Source organism: Anopheles ziemanni, chromosome 3 (genome assembly GCF_943734765.1).
Source record: "Anopheles ziemanni chromosome 3, idAnoZiCoDA_A2_x.2, whole genome shotgun sequence".
Classification (NCBI taxonomy): Eukaryota; Metazoa; Arthropoda; class Insecta; order Diptera; family Culicidae; genus Anopheles; species Anopheles ziemanni.
The window spans coordinates 32,523,054-32,542,330 of NC_080706.1; the positions used below are offsets into that span (position 1 = coordinate 32,523,054).

The window sequence follows — 19,277 nt, forward strand, 5'->3', positions numbered from 1 at the left end:
TGTATCCTTATTGTTTAGTGGTAAGCGTCAGTCAGGACGTGAGGAGAAGACGGTGGGAGACCAGAAGGACACGAGCGTTGTGGCCGCGCGTTCGCCGGGCGAACAATTAGCTGGTGGCCGCCGCGCTCGTATACACCTGTAGTACGGTAGAGTACCAGTAATAGCGTAGGGTTCGCTTTTTGCGACCGACTTTATACATTATTTATTATGTATACTGCTTCAGATGTACAAATTTACCAGTTATTTAAACAAATATATACTGAACTTATATTTGGAAATTGTGTTTCTCCATGCAGCTAGTGTTGATGGAATTATTTGTGCTGTACGAATCGTTAAGGTAAGTAGACTTTACCATGAAATGTGTCACAGCTTAAAAGTTAGACATAAAATATAATCTTAAAGATAAGGAGCTCGGTACAAGAAGATATCATTCATTGTTTATTTGAAATGGTTGGATACAAATTTGCACATTTGATTTTGAGTATTATTTTTACTGCTTTATTGCGGATCCTGTAGGTAGTTTTTTTTTTCTTATTGAACAATACCTCAAAAGTTTACCTTCAAAAACCGTCCAGTGCTTTTCTAAGCTTGTGATGTTTTGCTCGGTGTGCTCGTTCTACGTTCGCTTCTACTTCGTGCATTAATTCGTTCACTCGTGAAGTAAGGCAAATAAAAACAAGCGGTACTGTTGCTATGGGGATGTGGATGGGAACTTAAAGAATAAATACACACTAAACGAAGCCGTATTAGATGAAGATCAGTTACGTTAGAGCACCACTTGGTTATTTTAATCAATGGTGTTTTGTGCCGTAGAGTGGAAAATGTGCCGAGGAAATCCAAACGACGGGGATGGTGCTCACACTACAAAACGAAAACCAATGACAAAAAATGTGTAAAAGAAGAAACCGGATCTAAACGGAACATTTTTACAACCATAACTAAATCCATTTCTTGTCTAACATTACTGGAATATTGTCACAACCACAGCAAAAATCTTCTCTTCGGTCACGGTTCGACTGTTAGGAAATCACGCTACTGGCTTTTAAGAGCCTATCGGTCCTTTGTGTTCAAATGCGGCAACCGTTTTGGGTATGCAAACAGAGGGTTAGTTTGTTAGAGCCTTTTTGGCTTCTGACTGACTGAGACTGCGACTTTTCATGTTGGTTTAACCCGTGTGTTTTCATTACTAACTCATAGTTGGCCTCCCTCACTTGGAAATCGTTGCAAAACAAATGCCTCTCGAATGTCATCACAAGTTTGGTAGCACAAAGAAAGCTTATTATACGTTTTGGTTAAACTTATTGCAGGTTTACAGCTTCCACCTTAAGAAAGCACAAATTCTCTCGCATTCTAAAGCACAACGAGATACTTTGCCGTACTCTAGGGAATAAAGTTGCTTCTAAACAATTATAAATACTATTTTGTCCGTTCGCCAAATTATTCACATCGGCATCGGTGAACGTGTGTCAACTGTGTCGAGCACTTTTTGTTTGATTTAAGTTAATTTCCTGTCCGCGACCAGAAGCGACTAGTTTCGAATTGCACATTATTGTTTTTATGCGATGTTGTCTGAGAAGTATTGCGACGTGCTATTTGTGCGCTAAATACCTCACCACTAAAATAACTAACTCAGTACGTTGCTCGTGGCTGCTGCTGCCAACAACTGCCAAGAAGTCCATCACTGTACCAGCGATCCTTCAAGGTGCTCCAGCAGCATGAGCAATTTGTTCGCTTTAGCAGAAAAAAGCTCATTAAGCATGATTATTATAAACACATACACACACTTTAAGGACCACAGAACTAAATAAACAAAAACACAAACAAACAAGCGGCGTGAAATAGTTGTGAGTTGTGATTAGGATGAGGATAGGATAAGGATGAGTTGAAATCATCATAACCAAAGCAAATTGGTTTGCCTTAAACAAAAAAAGAACGGAGCCTCAATTGGCTGCAGCGACGGCTTTCCCCGCTCCATTTTCGAAGCCTCCTAGTAATACTTTCGGGCGGTCGTTGGACGCGCAATGCCGGAGGTGCGTGGTCGGGCCGTTTTCGCACGCATCGGTTCCACAACCGATTCCGTGTTGTAGCTCAGATACACGTGTGACAGATCGGTCAGATCCGTCTCTTTGGTGTTGACCTTTGGTTCCGGTATGTTTTTGCGCATATTGTTGCCGGTATAGGCGACACACTTCAGTTGCCACTCGCCAATGTCCTCATTCCAGTGCGTGAACTTCTCGATCATGTTCTATCAAGAGAAGGAGAAAAGTGTACATGAAAGGCACGATCGGGTATGTGGACACGTGCGGGGACGTGGACCCATACCTGGTACTCCTTAGGAATGTAGGAATTGATGACCAGCTCGCAGAGTGCCAGCTCCCGCGATAGGCTGCGAATGTTCTCGTAAATGCCCTCCTTTTCGCGCTGCTGCTCCTGCTGCTGGTCGGCCAGCTCCGACTTGATGCTCATCAGCATCGACATGACGCGCTGCAGTTTCTTCGTTTTGCCGACGCATTCCTCCTGCAGCGAGCTGTACCGCTCCTCGATATCGATCCGCTCGGCTTCGATCTTCTGCAGGTTTTCCTTCAGCTCCCGCTCGGTTTTGGTGCGCTGCTCCAGCTCGGTGATTGAGTTTTCGAGCAGGAGCTCCTGCTCTTTCGCTTTTTCCAGCAGATTTTCACCACCGACCAGGATTTTGTTCTCCAGCGAGGAAAGCTTCGCACGCAGTTGATCCTGCTCGGACCTGTTTGGAATGGGAATTAGATTAAAGCATGTCCACGGGGTAGCGAACAATGTCACTTACTTAGCCTTCTTCAGTTCCTGTTGATTCTCCATAGCCTTTTTCTCAAGCAGCTCCTTCTCGGCGTCACTCTTTTCCTTCCGCTCGCGGGCCCGCTCCTTGCGACGTTTCTCCTTGCGCTCCAAGCGTTCCCGCTCCCGATCCTCATCCGGATCACACTCATCCTCCACCGGGTCCTCCTCGTCCCCTTCATCTTCCCCTTCGTCCTCCTCCTCCTCCTCTTCACCACTCTCAAGCCCGTTCTGGAAGATGCCTTCCTCCAGCTGGCGCTTCAGTTCTTCAATTTCTTCCTGGAAATGACGCAGCAGGGCATCCTTCGGTTCCTCGTTGATGTGCGCCAGGTTCTGGATGCTCTTCGCACGGCACGCGTACCGCAGCGTCGAGATCGTCTCGACGTAGTTCGAATCGGCCGGACTAACGCTAGCGCACATCACCGTCTTGCTGTTGCCACCGAGCGAATCCTGTAGCAGCCGCGTCAGCTTCGAGTTGCGGTACGGAATGTGCGTGCTCTTCCCATCGACCAGCGCGCTTATTACGTTCCCCAGCACCGACAGCGACAGGTTGATCTTGGTCGCCTCCTTCAGCCGTAAGCCGGACGATTGCGTTTTGCTCTGCCGCTCCGAGCCGGCCAGATCGACCAGCTGCAGCTTGCCCATGCGCACGTACTGCCGCCCCGCCTCGTCCGTCTCGCTCGACTCGACCGTGATCGAGAAGATAGCGTGGGAACGGGACGACTCCGAGTTCATCTTCGTCGCGCCGACCACGCGGTTCTTGTTGCCCAGCTTCATGATGTTGTCCAGATCGTCCGCATTGTGCACGACGTACCCGCTCAGGTCCTTCACGAACACGCCGATGTCGGCACGCTCCTTCACCTCCAGACTCTTGTTCAGCTCCTTGCCGAGCAGATCGCGCACCTCCTCGTTGTAGATCTCCATGTAGCTGACGCGTACGAGAAACTTTTGGTTCTCCTTGCCGCGCGCAATGTGCCCGAAGATGTGCGCGAACGTGTTCGGAATGATGCCCTTCGTTTGCGGTGACTCCGGGTTGCCCGACATGGTGTACGTCTTGCCGGTGCCGGTTTGCCCGTACGCCAGGATGGTGCCATTATAGCCTTCCAGTACCTTATCCACGATCGGACGGGCTGTATCAACGTAGAGATCAATCTAAAAAAAAGTAACAATAAGAATAAACAACTTTATTACCTTTTGGTTGTCATTTTTAAGACATACATTATTTGTTCCATGAAAGAAAAAAGGATCTTTTTGGAAAGACCGATGATCAGATTTAATAAAACATTTCCTGCCAACAGATTAGATTTATATTCAATCCGAGTTAAATGTCTAACACTTTAAAAACGCGTTCACCCCAATTACCATTGACGAGAATTGGACCGAATTCCCGAATGCAGCATTCCAACAGCAGAGTCCAAGCTATTTTGACTCATTCTCCCCAATTCAACCGAACTCATAAAACAACTACAAATTAATATAATTAATTACTCCAACAACCACGCTGCCTCAACGGATGTGATGATCACTGCGAGACACACGATAAACTTCCATCTCTCAAACACACACTGTTATACTAATGTGTGCTGTCTTGAGTCATCTTTAACTCATGCTGGAAGTTTACCGATTCTTTTCAATGAAGTGCGCTAATTAAATCAATTATCTTTTTCTCCAACTCCTTACGCCCAGTATTTTCTTCGGCTGTCGGTCGAGAGGGTTGCGTAAACTTGCGCTCCATACCACGGGCAGGCTTGTGGGGTGTAGGCCGCTATTTGAGTTGCACAAACGGTAGCAAACGATCGTCCCGGATGACCCGCACCATATGAGGTAATCAGAATAGAACCGAACGGGAGTATGTCACTCGAACCGTGGGTGGGTATGGATTGGCTTTCCCACAACAAGCTAGATAGTTGTATTTAATTTTTCGATATACTTGTTGCATTGCATGGTGCAAAACAGAAACGCGACAAGACGACGGGAAACGATAATCACAGATGTTGTTTTGATATTTCATTCCTAAGGCGTAGTACGGTCAAGAATTTTCATTAAAAATTAACCAGAGAAAACCAAACCAATTTTCCAGCACGCAAACGTCCTCTTCCAGTGTGATCTAACACGAAAAAAGTTCCAGTGTCATAAGTTCCAGTGTGATCTAACACGAGGTTACTCTAAGTATAAAAATAATAAATACATTACTTTGTTGCTCCACTCTATTTCCTTTATAATTCAATCATATAAAACTACTCCTTTTCTCGATGAATTAAAAATCCGTCACCTTTGCCTCCACACGTGTAAAGTTGGGTAGAATAATGGGTGTAAGGTTCCGTTAAACCACGTTGTAAATGGTAATTTATTCCATCGACACTGTCCCCACCCTCACGGCACTATGCATCTGGTGCATTTGATCGGTGCCCTAGGGCTCGGTAATGACCCTTTTGTTACATTCCATCTCTTTTACTTATTCTTCTTCTCTGCTGTCGCACTGAACGGCGTCAAAATTCAAATGAGCACCCTAATGAAGAGACAAATCCAGCCCAGACGTCGATCATTGGAATGGCAATTTGAACATGTTGCGGTTCGTGCACTTTACCTGCTGATTCATAACTGAGGGAGAAGAGTGGGTGAATAAGCAAGTTTTTAAAGGACTTCTTGCTCACTGCACCAACCAAAGATGGAATCGACATGTTCATGGACATTTACAATAAATGCCATATTGCCGTCGGATCCGAGAACAAGAAAAAGTACAATAATTTCTAGTTTAAAGTTTCGTTATTGTAAGAAACATTATTCCTCCAATCGAAGCATCGGGCACGCAAGGGTTTACGGTTCGGAAGGTACGTTCATTTCGGTTCGCGCCAACCTGCCGTGATGCGTTCACGCGCTAACCAAACAACGCCACGCGCGAAACGCACACCACGAAACGGCGGTTCAGGCCTGTTTTGTGCTGTTGTGCTTCATCCATATTATGTTCCGACGTCTGCGGCGCGAAGATCCGACGCGAGATTTTCAGTTTCAAGCGCGCGTTTCTCCCGCACGGACGGTTTTTCTTCGCTGACACGCCAGTTGTCTTTCGTTGGCTCCAGCACCCAGCGTGTGAAAGTGTGCTTCAGGTGGAGAATTTGAATCTCCGCGTGCCTTTCTCGACCGTTACCAACGGCAACCGAAGGAAGTGTGTTTTGATCCGGTGAAAGGAGCAGCGTTGACGGAAGGTATAACCTTTCGTAAGGGCGTGTTTTGTTTTTTTTTTTTAAAGAAAAACACAACAAAATCAGGTTAGATTTTTCTCTGTGCAGTGGTGCGGATTTTCCAACTTCAAAGCCAAACGGTCGCCAACGTTTGATGGCCGAAACGATAATGAACTGGTACTCCCACCGTTGAACTCATTCTGGCTTCATCGCATCGTCGTGTCGTGGCATTTCAGTCGCGTTGCATAGTTCATCAGCATAATGTAATAGTTCCGTCCGTAGTCACGCATAAAACGTGCAGCACCGTTTCGTGCGCTAGAAATTAAATTTGGGCGCGGTCCTCGGTCGTCGACATCTACTTCCATCGGGTGCATGTACTCATAGTTGCTGGAGCCTCTGAAACACAGACATTATTATAATAAAACCACAAAGCTAATACAAAAAATATTGAGCCACGAAACTACATTGTTTGATCGAAACGGAGTGCGAGCACAAACAAACAAACATGTCTGCAAAACCCATGTTGGTATTTCATGTCGAAACGAATGGTTGTCGTGCGTGCGTATCTTTCTTTTGCCGTTGGTATCGACGCGAAATGCCTCCAAATGGAGCGACGGACGAAACCGAGAACTGGTTCCCGTACGACATGGAATGCCATTTTCGTTGATAGACGCTGATAGATTTAACAAACATGTGACTCGCGGTTGGTTCCATCATGCGAGCGGTTTGTCGTATATTACACTTTTTGTTGTTTGCCACTTATTTCTTCTGTACCTTGTGTGCGGCGACTTACAGACAGATAAGGAATAATTGTCCAAAGGCACTGGTTAGTGGTTAACAGGTTAAATAGGTTCATCAGCTTTGACTGGATTAGCCGGATCTGTTCGATGCGATGGAGAGCTTTAGAGTGCGCATAATTATGCTCGTGAAGAAAGACACAGACAAACCCAACGATGGAATGTAGACAATCAAGTTCACTAAAACGGGGAAGTAGCATTTCAAATTGCCTAGCATCTAGATTCCATCTACCACACCAGTGAACAGGAACCAAATGGCAGACAAATGTGTGTGTCGTCTGGAATAACCGTCAAGTTTTGTCGAAAAACAAATCTTCCGCAAACCGGAATCGATAACCGGGAGACGGGCTAGGCCGACCTGAGCTATGTTTCAGAACCCCGACTGATAAAGCAGGTTCTCAGGCGACTCTTCCAGCATTATGTCACTTCCTTTTGCCACACACAAAGCCAATAAGGCACAGGAAATTCTCAATGTTGTGACTGCAATGAACGATTGCAAACGTTTCAAGTAGCGGCTCCAATTCGAGTCCATCGCGGGATAAATGCTGCTGTAATAATCAACGAATTTCCATTATTTTGTATTACTATTTGTACAATACAATAACAGTTTGTTATAAACCATTTTCTGGGGTCAATGATCCTAATACGATAAAAAGGGCCCACAATTGACAAGTCAGCGTTATGATTATAATGTGAATGTCATAAGTGAAAGCAGGCTGGCCTCAAGAGTTTCAACTTGACCGTTTCTCTTGAGGTTTCCTGTGAATCGAAACCGATACACAAACCAAGAGTGCCACGTGGCCATACACTTGAGTCCCTTTAAATTAATTCCCTCCAGGAGCAATCGACATTGTATAGAACAAATTACAGGGATCTTTGCAACGACAACGGTGGGACCTTGTAAGCTCTTTATAAAAGTATAAAAATCAATACTTGCTTGATTGCTGGAATGCAAACGGAAACCCGAAGCGACACAAACAGACAGGCAAATTGCACTTGTTCTGATGGGTTGATCGAGTTGTTTAACCAACATGTTTTTCAGGGTGAAACCACAAATGTGCCACAAACTAAACGAACCTAGTTTGTCAGGTCAAATAATGTTAAATATCGCCCAAAGGCAAAGAGATCCAAATAGATGTTTTATTCTGAAGAAAAACGAACCAACTGTGTTTAAAGACCGATGTCTTTTGGACAGCAGGAACCACATTATTGTCTTTTTCCAACTCTCCAAACACCACCCCGCACTTTGTTTACTTTCGATGGCAAACGTAGCGCACGGGATTGGGTTAGTTTGCTTCCATTTTTGAGCATTCCCGTCAAGTCCAGCCATACCCCGTCCCGAATTGCTTCCAACGACGGTGCTAATGGCGTACCAACCGATCCTATTTATCGCCTGCTTCAGAAACGTTCCACATCGCCACACCTTCCCAAGCCGAACGGAAAGTGGACTCGTTTGGTTCTGCAAGCAAAAGCCCGCATCAGCAACGGAAACCCAACTGGAACCTTATCCGGAAATGGGAAAACCGCGTGGACGACAACGTTTCCTCGTTGGTTGGAGCTTTTCCGCGGGTTCCACTTATCTTGATGATATTATGTACATGCCATCGGTTATGGTGAAACCAGCACGGAATTATGCTCGTGTGGTCAAACAGTATGTGATGCCGGCGCGATTGCACGCGACTAGCTATTTTCTCCACTTCCTCCGACATTGTTCTCGAACTATCATCCTGTGCATTCATCCAGAGCCGAACTGACTGCAGGAAAGTGTGACCTTTTTGGAGTTCAGTGGAATGACACAGGTTCTAGGGGGGAGCAGAAACCGGAGGACCAAAAGCTCGACGTCACGCCATCCAACTATGACGTCGTCGTATTCCATTCTTTGTGCCCAGCGACCCAATTGTCTTGCCGCTTCAGGTGTTACGAAGACGGCGTTTGAGGGCTGATTTTCCAACGGACGGGGTTTCGTGTCTAGCGCCATAAGAAGGTGGTGGTACTTGCATAGGGGTTCTATCGCTCCCCCTTCGCTCGGAACGGAACAACACCTGTGCACAGGTTATCGTCCGCAGGTTATATGCCTACTGCGCATGCGAATGGTGAAGGAATGTGACTACGATTTCAGTTGTTTCTTATGCCGTTAGGAAGACTGCAACAAGTTAAAATCAAACCGGTTCCCGATCGGAACACTGACGACTATCAAGTGAGTGGACAGTTGAACCGATCGCGATCAATGATTAATGCCAACTGCTGGTCGATCGCGAGTTCCATACCAGACATGCAGGTGTCCAGCTGTTACAGACGATCTTGTACGTAACTTGTCTCGACGTTGGTTAGATTTTTTTGGTCCCCCGACATGATGTTAAAAAAATATTTGTTTCACAAGAACTCAAACCACTTTACGTGCGTTTAATACACCCTCGAACACCTTTCTTGAATTACTCAAAACCACGTAAGCCCAACACTCGATAGGCTTCACTTTCTTTGACTTCAAATCGACTGCATCGAGCGGGACAACAGATCAGCCATAAAGTCCCTAAATCGACCATGACTAAGCTCACCTTCGGGCCAAAGGTGGATTTGGTCGTTTCCCCTCCCGATACTCGCGTTTTCGTTCGAGGACGAAGCAAAATTATGTGGCGATCGATTGTATTTGTGGTAGAAAAAAAAGGGAGAAGGGCTGTTCACGGTGGGTTAAAGCGAAAGTGGAGTTCAACCGTAGAAATCAAATATTGCCAGCTCCAGGTCATATCGAAGCTGCTCGACACTGTAGACGCCCCGTGTTTTTAGTTTCATAAACCGATCACTTTTGTTCTATTTTGCGCCTAACAAAATGCTATATAAAATATTTTACTTCATTCTCCGAGTACTTTGACTATAGTTCATTTCTTTAAGAACATTTTGTCAACCGAAACAACAACGAGTCAAGCGAAACTAACTGGAGGCAAAATCTTGATAATAGCGCTCAAAAATCACACCCAAACGGATGCCTTAACTATGATTTGATCCGGTGATCATCATACGACACTCGCTAGACTTTTGGTTGCGGGCGATCAAGCCAGCAAGAGAACGCGGAAAATGATGCCAATATTCATGGGCAAAATGCCTCCTTCGCGTCGTACGAAAAAGCACAGACCAACCAAACCGGTTTTTCGGTGTGTCAATCCCTCATACGAGGAACGAGTTTTAAAATTCCATCCCAAAAGCGTCGACGGAACAATATCCCATTTCTTCCGCGCACCTCCGAGACAACAATACAAATCGAGGAAGAAAAAAGACGCCTTTCCCACCGTTTGCCGATAGGGAACTTTTGCATATAACCATCTCCATTGAACGGAGCCCTTCGTCTAGTCAAATCACGCGGCGTGATTTAATGAACTGCATAATACGGAGTTAGCCAGCGGGTGGAACACAGTTGGTGTCTTCAAAGCTCCTGAAGAACGAATACGTATTGCGCATTACAACGAAAAAAGCGCGGGAAAGTTTACCGTCTTCCTTTTTTCCCTTCATTCCTCAACCGTCGGTTGTTGCGCCAGCCGTGAGATGAAGCTGTTGTCTAAAATAAAAAATAAAACATAAAAAAATGAAGTGGTTCCGATGGTCAGAAGCATACTTTTTCTATGTAGCCAACACACAATGCACCACTTGGTTGGGACGTTCCGCGACGTGGCTCTTTAAATCCGTGACCCTCTTTCGGAACGCGGCCCGCAATGGCGGAGGAGAAACATTTCCGTATGCCCGCAGAGAAAGAAAACATTGGCTCTCGCACACATTCAGCCACATCTTTTTTAACAACACTGACCGAACCCGGGAAGGGGAAAAAATTCATGCTGCCGCAAAATCATGTTGGGCACGGCCGCGACTTTCGAAGTTCATTATGCTTCACCTCCCTCCAACACCATCATCATCATCATCATCATCATCATCATCCATGGGTTCAAGCCATGATTGTGGTCACTTTCGGTAGAGTAGTATTCGTAGCCTCCGGAGGGCATTGGGATTCCAAAGAGTGTATTCGTATCGCCACCTTTTTGGGAAAGGGAGTCTTTATTTTGATCCCCAGTTTGTTTTGGTTTGGCGTTTCGCATCATGCATGCGCGGGGAGGTTTTCCCTCTTCGTTGGCACGCGAATGTTGCGTCCATGGCACGGCGATGGTGACCGGATGGCACGCGAAAAGCTTACACACGTCATACCTTCCGAACGGTAGCACACCCAACCTTAGATCTTTTTCCACTAGATTAAACAAACCAGCGAACGAACTGTTTCTAGACACGACTGATGGAATGATGACTGGATGGAGAAATGATTTAATGGATTAAAACACAAATCAACAAACTTCCTTCACATGTTCAACTTTATCTCCTCAAAAACCCCGAAAGGGAAAACAATTCCTGTCTTCCCGGTATGACGCATTAAGGTCCCGAGGTTGGGACTCTTTACGGCGGGGAGAAATTATAAACAATCTTGCACAACACAACAGATGGCCACCCCGTTGTTGTTTCGAAAAAAAATACGCCCTTTTCCCAGGCCCCGATTCGATTGTGTTCCTCAAAACAAAAAAAGAAGCATCACGGAAGATCGGGTGTTGATTTTTTCAAATAAAAATATTCATAGTTCAGGAAAATCAACATCCCAGCCAGCCTCCCACCGAAGTATCGGCAGGCCCTTTCAAGTACGGCAACGTTCCGACCCGGTGCCGGATTGCGTAAGCCGATACCGTGAACCGATTGCGTGTGCACCAGCGCGCCACCGATGACGATCGAAAGGGTTTAAAGTTTCATAAAATCAAGGGGCTCGTAGGACGGGACGAGGAAACGCAAACCCGGGTGACGATGATCGTGAGAGATATCTTACGAGGTTGTCAGGTTTTTTTCCTAATATTTTTCTTTCCCTTTTCATCCACGCTAATGACTTCACACGGGAGCAGTACTTTCTCTCGTTAATTTCCACCCTCTGTGACGAATATTACACTCATTAGGGAATCAATCACCAAAAGAAAGCATCGACAGCGGTTTTCCCTTTCAGCTGGAAGATACATATTGCGGTAGCGGGCTCAATTTCTACGACAAATAAGGGAAGCGGTAAAAGCATTAAACTTCCTTCCGCAACCGGCGGTCGAGTGCAAGGAGTGCGCGCATTTATGCTTCCTGCCGGCGCGGGAGCGGCGTGCGAACGCGACACTCATGCTGGGTAAACTTCCCCAGCGATATCCCGGAGAAGTGCGCACGGAACCGTGGACGCGCTAACAAACAAAACAGTGAAGTTGTGAAACCAGTTTCACCACGCTTGCAGCTTCCTTCCACCGGGGTGGCCGTTGCACAAACGGGAGGAAGAAACGAAGCACGACAGTCCCGGGTGGCGGTTTGGAAATCGAAACATACATCGAACGGTTTTGGGAAGGCATCGATCGGGGCAACGACGCGGGCAAAACGATCATAACCGATCGCGGTGGTCAGAGGTTTATGTTTATGCGCTCTGTGTCATACAAGCACACCAGCCCCCTCAGCCAACCCGGGAGGGCGGAAACGTACCGTACAGAAAAATGCTAGCGCAGTAGAAAGGCACCGGAAGGAGAAAGTTTTGCCCGATGAAATGCTTTGGAACACTTTAAATTATAACCCTGTCGCCGGCGAACGAACGATCCACGATGGAAATGGTGGGTCCAAACCTTCGGAGATCAAAAGGGGTGTTAACCAACTGCACATCATTTCACACACAAGCACCAATTTCAAGCTACTTCCAACAGTGTGCTCAGATGGGATGATGATATTTTACTTCCCAATTGACACATGATTCACACAATCACAAAATCTTTGCTTCGCGCAGCGTCCGGGCAAGAACGGATTGCATCCGCTGCACACACAAAGACACTGCATCTGTCTTGGCCTGTGCCCGTGGTTGAATGCACAATGCACTCGGTTGTCGTTGTCATCGTCGCTAAGTGTTTGACGACGGTGCGAACCAGTCGAGTTTCCGCGATCGAACTCAATCGATTTCAGTCACTTGCAAGTGCTGCTACTCGGCGGATATTGCGATACCTCCTCGGAGCAACAAGTGCAACAGCGCGGAAGCGGTGCATTTTGTGGGATACCATTTTTAAGCGTCGCTAGAAGATCGAGCAGCGATCATGGGAAACACACACAAATCGCGGGCCGATTCGAAGGTCGAAAGCGAAGCGACCACCGAAAGTGCGAAGGAGATTGTGCCAGAAAAATCTCCTAAAAATGGTAGGATTTAAATTCCTCATTCCATCGCATCTGGAAGAAACTGTTTTGCTAGATGATTTTAAAGGGAGGCCATCATTAACGAGTCGTGCACCAGGATCATACTAATACTCAATCATTGTTAACCCGGTGTAATCTTCTGCAGAAAAACTGAGTGGCTGAAAGAAAGAATCAAGTGGCAAGTTCGTCAAAACATTAGCTATCATGAACATAGGTAGTGTATATGTGAGCCTTTGTGGAAAACGCAGCTCTCTAAAATCACTTCGTTGCACGCTTGGTTTTGGAACAACTAGTTTTTGTTCCCTAATCCATCCAAAAATATAACGACCCAAAATTGATTGCATTGTTTGAACCTTTAACGAAGTGTGTGATCAAATATCTCAACTATCAGTGTTTTTTTTTTACCATCGTTTTCCGGCTTGTTACACCTAACATCACGCTCGGAAGCTAACGTTAGGCAACAAGTGTTAACAGTTTCAAGAAGAAACAAAGCGAAAATACATTTGAACATTTCCAATTATGTGTGAGCAATCATACAATTATTACTAATTCACCGCCGCCACGAGAAGCAACGAGAACACTTCACCCATAGAGCACCTTATGTCTTCCGTTGCCACCAAAAAACAATGTTGTAGGCAGCATTCATCATCTTAATGGAATGTTCCTTTCCGCGTCCTCGCGGATGGTAATTCAGCGAGTAAATAGCTTTAGCGAAGCCATAACAAAAGTAGTGTTTTGTATCTACAGTAACCTTGGTCGATTTATAGCCTTTGGCACAATGTTTGATCTTGCGACGGCACGCACGGAAAGCAGCGTGCTTAATGTGTTTATGTTTGATTTACTACAAAGAAATTAATTTCTAAATTTTGAATGCATTCTAGCAATTTTACTGATTGATTCTCTTTCATCCCAAAACAAACGCGCAGAAATCTCACGACTCACGATGGCGAACGCGGAACACGGTGGAGATCAGGCCGATCGGGGCATGCGGAAGGAATACTTCAGCGGTAGTGGCGGTGCGGGCAAGTTTTTGCCCCCGGTATTCAAGCTGCTCGAGTTGGTAAGCAAGAAACACATTTCCTTTTGAGGCAAACTTCCCCGGTTCCCTGCCGGTGGTGGTTGAAATGGGTCAAATATTTAAATCTAATTGCTTGTAAAATAAATACAATTAGCCGTAGGTTAAGTGGTGTGTTTACGCGGGGCAGCTGTACGTAATGCTAGGAACGTTAGAATCTTGCCTTTCGGAACAACGACAACATTGCTAACAGTTGAGACGCAAATACACGACGCTCAGATGGAAAAACGCGCAGCAACAAGTTCGGCGTAGATTCAGTGCGTCTCTCCTTGCGGTGGATTCTTTAATTCTGCCTCACGAGAGGCAGCAAAAAATGCACGCCTTGGCTTCCAGCGGATACGCCTTCGAAACGTTATGCAATCCACGACAGTGATGCATCGTAACGGCAGCACTCCGCAATTAAATCACACAAACACCCTATCGTACTGCATGGGGTGCATGGAAGCGAGGCTGCAGGGGGCTGCTGAGACACACCCACCCCACGCGGGGAACCCGACAAGCAGATGCAAGATATCGATTGTCTTGCGCGAGTGAAACACAATCGACGCAAGGAGAAGAAATAAAAAGTGCACCCTGCAACCGGTTTACTTTTTTCTCACGAGCGGCTGGGGAAGGGCGCGGAGGACTGGTTGCGGTTGGTCATCATCACATATGCAGTGCAATGAGTCAACCGAACGGAACCAAGAATGCAACCCTCAAACCGCATGATTTAAGAAACACGTCACATCCACCACCGTCGATCATCGTCGATCGTTAGTGCCGAGTGAGGGACCCGAGATGGGGGCCGCGAGATGGGGGCCGCGAGATAGCGAACCGATAATTAGACCCTGTGCTCTTAACAAACGCCACGAGAGATGTGTTTCCGTGGTGCCATAAACATTTCGACTCGACTTCCAGCCGACTTGAAACTGCTATACCAGCCGCAACCTACAACCGCCATTTTCATCTCCGTTGTCTAATTGCAGGCCGTCGCAATCGTGTGCATCGGGCTGATCGATGATCCGGCCCACAACTCGCGGCTTCGCGTGTTCATCTCGACGCGCACGGTCGCCCTGGCGTACGCCACCTTCGCCACGTTTCTCGTATTCTCCGTGATCTATCTATTCGGAAAGGTTATCCGGGACGAGTATGTATTTTGCGCTAGCGATTTTCCGATTCCAGCAAGAGAAACACTTAAATTGATATGCGCTCTTTCGTATGCGTTTCAGCTTCCCTTGGAAACTGAGCTCGCTGCTTAACCTGACCGGTTTCATCCTGTACCTGGCTACCGCAGCTTGCATTTTGACCGACTGGTCCGAGACGAAGAACCGCAATTATTGGCCACCGAATACGCAAAGGTAGGAGGAAATTGTTTGTTTACCGCAATCCATTCTCAATCCGAAAGCTTTCAAATAAGTTTGTCCCAATTTTCTTCACCTTTCAGGATGGACTTCCTTTGCGGAGCCGGATCGGTGTCGGTCGTCGGGGCGCTGTTCTATTTGCTCGATCTGGTCGTTACCGTGCGCCTCGGAATGAAGGGTGAACTCGAGTGATCGTCATCCGGACCAGCAAACTTCGAACCTATTACTAGCAACTAAACATCATCATCGCAATATTCTTCCTTCCTCACATTTTAGATAAGAGACGATAAAGCGTAAGGCGTTATTTTTACCATTATAAACATTTTCACAAAACCTGTAAATATCGAGAAATGAGCTACGCAAGCCAAACTATCGTGTATGTCGCAACGCAAGTGCAGGTATAATTAGAAGAAATGCTGATACCTCAACCGATCAGTTGGCCCAGTGACAACGTCGTTTACCGGAGAGTGTCTTAATATTTTACCATTCAGAACTTGGCAAATTTTCCATCACCTTTTATCTACGTCCAGATATTTTTACCCATCGAATCTCTTATAGCTTAAATTCAAACGCACTTTTAGCTAGTAAAACAACAGCGCCCCTAAATTAAATCGACGACAGTTTATCAAATTTCGAATGGATGCCTTTTAGCCCACCACGTGGGTATACTTTGCGTCGGATGGTATTTTAGATGAGTGAAGAACTAATCTACCAAATATTAGCACATAAGAGAGTGAATTAACTGGAGCGTTTTTTTTTTATTTATAACACCTACCACCGCAGTAGATTGGTAAGGTTTTACGTTCTGTTAACGATAGGAAAAGTTCCTGCACTTTTGGCAGAAATTCTCAAACGAAAGGTATACCTCCAGTTGACGACATGGACGACAAAGTGCAGGAAAGGTTGCGAGTGTGTTTCTCTTCAAAAGCCATAATTTAAATTACACATTTAGTATAATTTTAAATCAAAGGAGAAGATAATTTTTTACCCTCCCTATTTTGAGTTTTAATCGACGGAATTTCATTTTTTCCCTTAAGAATATAGTTTTCTACAATGTCGTTCTTGTTTGCCGGTTAACACTAAGCGTGTTAACCATGTTAAATCAACTACATGACACTTTGTTACCTAAGACGACAGGTTAATGGCATTTTACAATTTTAAAAATTTTTAAAATATAGTATTCATCTACAATAAACAGTGTTAGACAGGGGCCATAGATGACCGAGGCATATGGTTATGTTTTTTTTTATGACGAATTCAACTGAATGTTTTAATAAAGTATTAATTATGTATGTTTAAATGGTTTGTTCTTCTCTTTCGTACCAACATTGTACAGTAGGTAATAGAAGAAGTACACAGGCAAAAGGAGCAGCCTTTCAACATCTGCTAGTTCGCAGTAGCGTTCACAACCTTGGCTGTTTAAAAAATAATCAATAAAAGATTTTGAATCACTTGGCAACAAGTTACATATCGATTAATTATAAGTTTTGCTATTACGGGTGCGTCTGAAGTGGTGTAGATCGATGTTTCGAGGTCTTTAGCCCTATTTTAGCATAAAACATGAACATATGGTACATAAAACATGTATCTGTTGCTATTCCGTTGGCCTTGACACTGCGTTTACGTTGCTGCGACATGTATTTATGTCCTATGTGGTTCTTTAGCTGTTCCGTACTATGAAGGATTCTTCTTGATTTGGTTATTTTATGTACAAGAAGTGGATTGCCCCAAATACAATCGATAGCCTCGCAAACCACTCGCTAAAGAAAATGAGGGGAGCGAAAGGTGGTTGCCCACTTGAAATCATACAACCCGTCGTAATAGCAACGCACAAAACATACGATGCGCCATAGGGTGGGGATGCAAACAATCATTGTATAACGCACCTGTGTCGAATCCTCGCCAAAAACGTTATCAAAATAGTAAATTTTCGGTGGCTCGCTGGAGTTTGCGTTCGGTTTGACGACGGTGATGCACCGGTTCGCTTTGTCCACCTTGATTACATTCTGGCTGCCGGAGTCGAGCTCGTTTTTGTCCATCGGACGAACCCGTACGACCACCCGTACGTTTTCGATTTCACCTTCATTTTTGATCGCTTCTTCCTGCAAGACGCCATGAGAGAAAGGGCGAGAAAAGAGGAGCTATGAAAACACGGTCGATGATGTCACGGTTTAAAAGTAATTTTTGGTAGTTCACGGACCGGCATTTTCGCTAAACTGTAATCCCACACCAATAACACTTCTTTACACTACCAATGCGCACTCATTTACACCGAAGCGCGGAATAAATCGGTCATTGATAACACACAAACTTTGGAAAAGTGCACCGAGGACGATGTTTTGAGTCAAAACTTGTCCTGAAAAATTCGATTTTTCCTCTGTTTAGACTTCACAAACAAACGAAGGCGTTTGACAGTTGTTGTCAGTTTGGCTGATGGATCGCAAATACCAGAGCTTGTTGGATTTTTTAAATTACCAAAAAAGGAATTGATAACGATTTTCCTTGACTAAAGGGAATGTCTTAATTATATTTTAATTTATCAATCAACCAAATTATTGGGAAAACTAATTTTTTAAATGTTTTAAAAAAAAAGAAACATACTTCTATGGTTTCTCATTTTGAAGACAGATGGCGTTAGCAGAATTATAAACAAACCCGCAAAGACAGTCGTTTGTTTTTCCTTGAAAGAATCAGAAGTTCCGGCGTAACATCTGTGATTTTAGCGGCACGCAAAAGGAATGCAATCAAAAAACGGCTTTTCATAAAGTTGTACGTTGTAAAACACATTAAGTTTGATAACACCATAGTTTTAACGCTGTGCCAGTAGATCAATACGCTTTAAAATGCTAAACGCACTCGGTGTTATAGTGTCTGGTCGATTGGTAAGTTCGAGAACAATGTTCGCATCAACATGCCGGCATACGGAATTTTCATCGGTGTGCATTACATTGTTTAACCTAGGTCCAAACCGACTTCCAACAAATTAGTGACACACATTTCCTTATCAACATCCCGGACGCCGACAACGTTAATCATGTGGTAGTTTTTCTAACCGGAACAACTCCATTCCCTCAGGGGATGGCTGGCGGTGGTATGTTTTCTTCTTCGTCGTTTGAAGTGAATAGTATTGGAGTACACATTTTATCTAAGCACCTTTCTCTCCCCCATCTCCCTTAGTTTACTTTAGCTGGCCCGATCCAAACGCTCCACCAAACTGGCAACTGTTGGGATACATCTCCAACTCGAAGCCATCGGCAATATTTAAAATTTCCCAGCTGAAGAAACTGGACGAAATCGCCACCCAAAGCGGAACCATGATGGCCAATAACGTGTTTGGCAGCAATCTGCCCATCTCACATATCGCTCAAATCGGTGTGTCGATCGAGCCGGAAAGTTCCCTGATACAACAAACTCCCTCCACGGTAGGTTACCCGGACACAGCGTGGGAACAACAACAACAAAAAACTATTCCTCCTCCCCTTCTTTGTAGACTTCATCGAGCACGTACTATCAGTTCGGGCAGAAGATACTGGAAAACTTTTTCAACTTTGTCAGCAGTTTCTCGGTAACGCAAAGCCAAATGACGCCGACACCGAACGAAACGTTCGTTCCGTTGTCGACGGTGCAGACGTGGTACACCAACTTCCAGCGGAGACTCCAGCAGAACCCAAACTTTTGGAAAAATTAGAACTCGCCGATGGGTACCAATTTTGTGCGGCGGTGGACTGCAAAGGACCAACGGGTATGATTGAAGATGATTTAAAGGTGAAGTGATTAAAAATGAAACGATATAGCGGTCCAGCACTGATGCTGCACGATACATTCTTCATGAGAAGCACATCAAGTTTCCGAAAAT

The 19,277-nt window shown here is 45.2% G+C and overlaps 4 protein-coding genes across 8 annotated transcripts in view; 2 read left to right on the forward strand and 2 right to left on the reverse strand.

Annotated features, from left to right (window-relative positions):
• LOC131288370 (protein krasavietz) overlaps positions 1–19,277 on the reverse strand; it is a 340,776-nt gene that overhangs the window by 126,206 nt on the left and 195,293 nt on the right. The gene's annotated exons all lie outside the window — the stretch shown is intronic.
• Positions 1,988–17,627, reverse strand: LOC131284567 (kinesin-like protein KIF3A). The gene is made up of 5 exons (XM_058313429.1): positions 17,622–17,627; positions 17,308–17,523; positions 2,801–3,960; positions 2,323–2,740; positions 1,988–2,245 (listed from the first exon to the last, which is right to left on the reverse strand). Exons 1-5 carry the CDS (start codon positions 17,625–17,627, stop codon positions 1,988–1,990), a joined length of 2,058 nt encoding a protein of 685 aa, XP_058169412.1.
• LOC131288374 (uncharacterized) lies at positions 12,910–15,613 on the forward strand. The gene is made up of 5 exons (XM_058317504.1): positions 12,910–13,009; positions 13,933–14,066; positions 15,047–15,207; positions 15,290–15,418; positions 15,505–15,613. The coding sequence occupies exons 1-5, from the start codon at positions 12,910–12,912 to the stop codon at positions 15,611–15,613; spliced, it is 633 nt and encodes a 210-aa protein (XP_058173487.1).
• LOC131288373 (protein OPI10 homolog) lies at positions 18,265–19,117 on the forward strand. Its single transcript, XM_058317503.1, has 4 exons — positions 18,265–18,303; positions 18,383–18,512; positions 18,599–18,843; positions 18,912–19,117. Exons 1-4 carry the CDS (start codon positions 18,265–18,267, stop codon positions 19,107–19,109), a joined length of 612 nt encoding a protein of 203 aa, XP_058173486.1. The 3' UTR covers positions 19,110–19,117.